Source organism: Aulostomus chinensis, chromosome 3 (genome assembly GCF_037954235.1).
Source record: "Aulostomus chinensis isolate RoL2024-O1b breed Wild chromosome 3, RoL_Achi_v1.0, whole genome shotgun sequence".
In the NCBI taxonomy this organism is placed as follows: domain Eukaryota; kingdom Metazoa; phylum Chordata; class Actinopteri; order Syngnathiformes; family Aulostomidae; genus Aulostomus; species Aulostomus chinensis.
The window spans coordinates 10,714,534-10,720,222 of NC_141322.1; the positions used below are offsets into that span (position 1 = coordinate 10,714,534).

Below are 5,689 nucleotides of genomic sequence, written 5' to 3' on the forward strand. Positions count from 1 at the left end.
AAGTGGTGTGATGGGCTTGTCGTTTTCCTCACCTCTGTGTCCTCCATATTAATGGTCTTTCACCTGAAAACACAGATAAACATATTTCAGTTGTTGTGTTCTTGTTAGGAGTGAAACATTTGACTTTGGGTCTGTTTGAGGAAACACGCATATGCAAACTAGAAAAATGATGGCTCTTACGTAAGCTGATGAGCAGTCAAGATCCTGTCAGACGTGCATACCACCTGCATCAGTGGGCAGGACGAGTCACGTGTCGAGTCAACATGCAGACAAACATGCCACTCAAACACTGAACTCTAGACATTTTTGTTACTGTAGGTTCTTTTACTGTGTATATACGCTTCCTTTTGATTGGCTAGTAAGTAATATTCTTGTAATTTGAGTGCCATTATCAGGATATGAAATCCACGACATCTGTAACCAGAAAGCGGGTATGAGAAGAAATGAAGCTGCAATAACAATTTCCGACCAATTTTTTTCTGTCATGTAGTAAATGACAAATCCCAAGGACATAATCCTGTAAGTATTCTCAGTTCAAAAATACAATGTTGAGATTCATCACAACAGCTTTTACCTGAGTAAATGTCCACATTCAGAAAGGGAGCTGGGTCTTGTGATAACAGATGATGTGTAGGGAAATATTTGGGATAACGCAAGAATGTCCATTTGTGATCAAGAAAGATTTCAGCCTAAGATACAACACAGAACAGACGTTGGTCCAAACCCTTTCTCCAAATACAAAAGAGATATTTCTCCATTATTTCCCGAATATGAAAATGAGATCGGTGACCTCTTTCATTGCTTTTGGTCTTGTTTCAGAATACTAATGTAACTGAATAATGTATTTTAGATTTTAAAAAATTCTGAAGATAAAGTTTAAAGTGTTATGATGCCCGTGTTGTTGTGATGCCATGTAAAGCCCTTTGAGACCAACTGTAAAAAAGGGTTATACAAATAAAATTGCCTTGCCCTGCCTTTCCTTACCAGTTCTCTCCTCTCGTGGGCGTTCCCAGTGGCTGTTAAACTGATACACATAAGAAAAAGATCTTATTTAGTTTCCATTTGTTTAATAATGAAATCTCCTAATTTTCCTTTCATGTAAATTGTGATCTTGCTGCTACAGACCTTATTTTGATGATGTAATAACAGATAAATATTCATTTAGTTTGAAACAAAAATGATTCAAATACAACAAAAAATGACAGTGTGAAATGCATTCCAAAAGCAGCAAAACATGCAGATGAGAAAACAGAAAAAAAGGGGTGATAGTAGGGTACAGTTCATATATTACATTACAGGATAGCCCACAGTTAATGTACTACATTACAGGATAGCCCACAGTTCATGTACTACATTACAGGATAGCCCACAGTTCATGTACTACATTATAGGATAGCCTACAGTTCATGTACTACATTACAGGATAGCCTACAGTTCATGTACTACATTATGGGATAGCCTACTCATTTATGGAGGGATACCATACAACCATGAACACACTCATTCCAAATGATTGATGATTACATATAAATTCATCATCAGCTGTGAAAGGATGAATATTTCCAATTTTCAGTGTTGCACCTGCTTGTGTCCTCATAGGTTCTTGTTAAGTTGATTGCTAATGTGTTCTTGGAATTTGTATTTAAAGTTAGAATACACACTTGAATCTCTTCCTGGTGATTCTATCAGTGATACATTCTTACGTGTACACACAGCAGACCTGGCATTTACCCAAACAAGATAAATTCCTGAGTCTTATCAACGCTCCAGTCGTTAACAGGGCTGAGATGCAGAGTTCACTCCCAGGGGAGGCGGGGAGGCCGAGCGGTGCCAGGTGGGCGTTGTCGTCGGTCTCATGCGGGTCAGTATTTTAGAGCGCCTGCGGTTCAGCACACCTCCTACAACAACAATGAACACCAAAGAAGTTGAAGTTGTTTAGTTCACCTGCCTGGAGTCAACACCTGCAGCTGATGTGACCTGTTTACAGCTGCAATTATTTCACGAGTGAGCAACAAGAGAAGAAGTGGGTCACGCAGTCATTACTCTTGACACAAAAACGGTGAGTGAATGCCTGGTTTGCCGTTTCTCCGAGCGAATCTTTAAGTGCTGCGTAACTAAGGTCGGTCGGTTCATTAAAATTTAGCCAACTTTAGCTAGTCAGTCATTTAACTCACAAGGGAAAGCTAGTTTTTGATATGTTTTTTTTTGTGTTTTGTCAGTGACACAGTGGGAACACGATTTACTCTCGTTAATTGGTGCGACGTGACGGTACTCTGGTTGTATTTCCGCAGGTGCCGTCAGTCGGCTTGTTGCTGACAAACTCTCGATTCAATGGAGTCCAAAGCTGTTATCAAGGAGAAGTTTTTCATTGTGATTCGCGGGAAGTCGAGGAAAGGCTTCTGTCGGGGATGTATCGGCCGGGTGGAGGCGGAGACGCAGCATGGAGAGCTGATGGGGCTCCTGTACTGTGGCGGCAGCAGCGCCGGGAGTCCGAAGAGCGGAGGCATAGTGAAGAAGGAGGACACGTACCCGCTGACCCGGCACCAGGCTCAGCTCCTGCTCTTCGTGTCCTCGATGAGCAAACGCCTGGAGCTGCTGTGTATCCCCCAGCTGTTCTCCGCCATCTGTGAGCTGACCCAGGACGACCTGGTGGTGGTGAAACACAAGAAGGGGCACCTGCCGGCGTTGGTGAAGAACCTGATGCAGGTCGGGAGGAAGGAGAACAAGGACGACCTGCAGATGCTCGCCTTTGAGGTGGAATTTGTGGTGCGTAGAGCCGGCACGATTGATACTCATTCTTGTATTTCGGGAATACACCTCCAAGTCAGTTTTGAAGTTTCCAAAAAAAAAAAATTCCGGAAACATTTTGGAAATTTGTTTCCCTTTGCCAAGATATTCAAGTGTGGTTCAGTTAAGATAAAGAAATCACATTGATAGTGATTTACTTTTTTTTTCAAGAAGTTTAATTGAGTTTGTGCTGACAAGTTTTGACATGGATTTCTGTTGTTTTTTGATATTTCAACAGATACAGAAATGTATTGGTGAATGTGTGTTTTGATGAAGAAGTGTGTTTGTCAGGCATATCTGAAGCTAATAATTGCGTCATGAATCTGTCAAGGCAAAGATGACTATTATATCATATAGACTCTACATGATATAATAGTCATCTTTGCCTTGAGACAGATGGATCACTCTGTATTATGAAGTGATCTGTCTGTCTTGAGACTCAGAACAATAACTAAGCTGTCAGTCAGGTGAACCCCTGGGAGATATGTAACTGGCTGTCATTGGTTCAAAATGTACGCATGCAGAAGATATATGTTCTGTACTTATGAGGGCTGTACAGTGCATAAAGATGCCATGAGTGATTGTTTTTCATGAACTCTCCCTCTCTCTACCCTGTAGGACAGCGATCATAGTTTGTCATCCAAGAAACCTGCTCCTCTGCCCTTGTTCAGCGCTGCAGACATCATCCAAGTGGTCCCGTCGTCCTCCGTGCCGAAGGGACTGCAGTGGAAAGACGGACAATGTGGGGGTGAGTCATGTGGTTGATATATTGGCGCATATTGTTTGCCTTTTGTGTAGACATGTGGCATTTTTAAATAGTGGGATACTCATCATTTACTCAAACTAAAAAAAGTAATATAAATTTTAATCTGCTCTGTTCATATGGCATCCCACCCCTCATCCCACCCCCACTTTAATTCTTCAATAAAAGTCTGTCATTGAAAGTTTTAACACCTGTGTGTCCACAGGGGAAATGTCAATGAAATGGCCTCAGTTAACACACAACTGGAACAACTCGTCTTGTTGCTCTGGAATGCAGAACATTAGATACATCACATGTCCTGGCATTTTTGCACATAGTCCACGTCAAAGTGTCTACATACCTCATATGTAGACTTGTCCTGTGTTTGCCGGAGGTCAATCTGTTAAGGCAGCATGTCACAAACCTAAAAAATGTCATATGACTTTTTAACCGCGGACTTCCCGACCCACACACCCTCTATTCCTCCCCACAGGTCTAAACAGAAAAGCCATGACACGCATCAATTCGATTTCAAGTATTGGCTCCAAGGGACAAGTGAGAGACAGACACACAGAGCAGAGCGTTCCTCACAGTCCCAGCTTGTCCCATGTGCCTTTGGAGGTTGGGTCCATGGTGGAGGTGGTGTCCTGCTTCGGAATCACAGTGTATGGGGTTGTGCGGTGGTTGGGGGTTCCAGGAGGAAAGACTGGTGAATGGGCTGGGATTGAATTGGTAAATGACTATATTTCTTATAATAAAAAAGGTTTCTCCTGTCTTCAGCATGTGAAAAGTACCTTATATGTTGTGTGTATGGATATTTCAGGACTATGAGGTGAACGGCTGCTCCGATGGGGTGTATGGAGGCCAGAGGTATTTCAGTTGCAAAGGGAGCCGGGCTTTGTTTGTTCCTGTGACTAAGTGCAGCCCTGATAGCAGGTTCTGCTCATCTTCAGGGAGGGAGACCCCCAAACCTCCTGAGATACCACCAGGTTAGATGCTTTTCCTTGTGGAGTGGAATGTGCACATTTTCCAAAACAGCCTGATTGCATGTTGCTCACAACACGCAACACTACAGTCCCCACCAGGTCACGCACACACACACACACACACACACACACACACACACAACTTGCTGCAGTCATGCTCGCCTTGGGTCCCTCTCTGTTCATTCAAAAACATAAACAAGGCTGCCGCTTGAATGCACAGCGATGCAACTGTCTCTGAGTGTGTATAGCAAAACACTGAGGGCCAAGTGGGACCCAGACAGTGTGATGGAAATATTCGCGTGAGCAGTGGCTCTGTAGCAAAGCTGAACTAAGTGTCGCTGATCCTTTTACATTGGAATATTGACTGCGATATTCCAATGTGTAGCAGACAACTCTCCATGTAAACAGGGTTTTCTTACCCCTTGACCTGAACAAGGTCATAGTTGTAGTGAGCAGTAATGTTAGACCTGGGAGTATAATCTGATGTTGGTTGCATTTATGTATTTGTTGAGGTTACAATGAGGGTATCTATTTTTTTCTGAAAATGGATATTTTAATTTACAGGCCTGCACAGACATTGAGTGGTGTGCTGTTGAACGTTGGCCAGTTTGGATTTGAAGTAAAGGTGCGCCCCGTCTGGCCCAGAAAGATATTTGCCATTTCTGTTTTGGCCCCCTCAGAATAGAACTTTCAGACCCCTGCTCTATGTGATGCGCTTTCAAAGCAAAGTACTACTTTTAATATTTTACAATGGAACTTCAAAATGGTTTAGTCTAACGCAGGAATTTTAAGCCTATTCTGAGCTCCTGATTAATGCCAGTGTTATCATTCTATATATTATGGTCGAAGATTTTTTTTTTTTTAAATCCATTCTCATCATTACATACAAAGAATCTGTTTAAGAACCATGGCTTCCTGGGGTTGTATACTACTAAAATGCCTCAAATCTTACTTTCAGTTTGCTTTAATTATCTTATTTGCAGGCCTTCAGGTTGCCAGAGGAGAAGTTAGTTATGTAAAAGGAACCTGAAATATTTCGCAGCTTGACACTTTATCAGTGGCCCACATGACTGTCCTGTGACTTTCTTGCTCTTGAAATGTTCTAGAAGTGGTACAGGTTTGTGCTGACACGAGGCCTTGTTGTGTGTTTTCTTCAGTTCCTCCTTATGAGGAG

General features: G+C 42.4%; 1 protein-coding gene across 1 annotated transcript in view; it reads left to right on the plus strand.

Moving 5' to 3' along the window:
- Positions 1 to 1,855: 1,855 nt before the first annotated feature.
- cyld2 (cylindromatosis (turban tumor syndrome) 2) overlaps positions 1,856 to 5,689 on the plus strand; it is a 12,932-nt gene continuing 9,098 nt past the window's right edge. The window contains 6 exon segments of the mRNA XM_086198604.1: positions 1,856 to 2,059; positions 2,292 to 2,766; positions 3,406 to 3,535; positions 4,023 to 4,261; positions 4,353 to 4,518; positions 5,673 to 5,689. The exon segment at positions 5,673 to 5,689 is cut by the window's right edge and continues 116 nt beyond it. Of these exon segments, the coding sequence (XP_086054730.1) occupies positions 2,332 to 2,766; positions 3,406 to 3,535; positions 4,023 to 4,261; positions 4,353 to 4,518; positions 5,673 to 5,689 (987 nt within the window). The 5' untranslated portion in view covers positions 1,856 to 2,059; positions 2,292 to 2,331.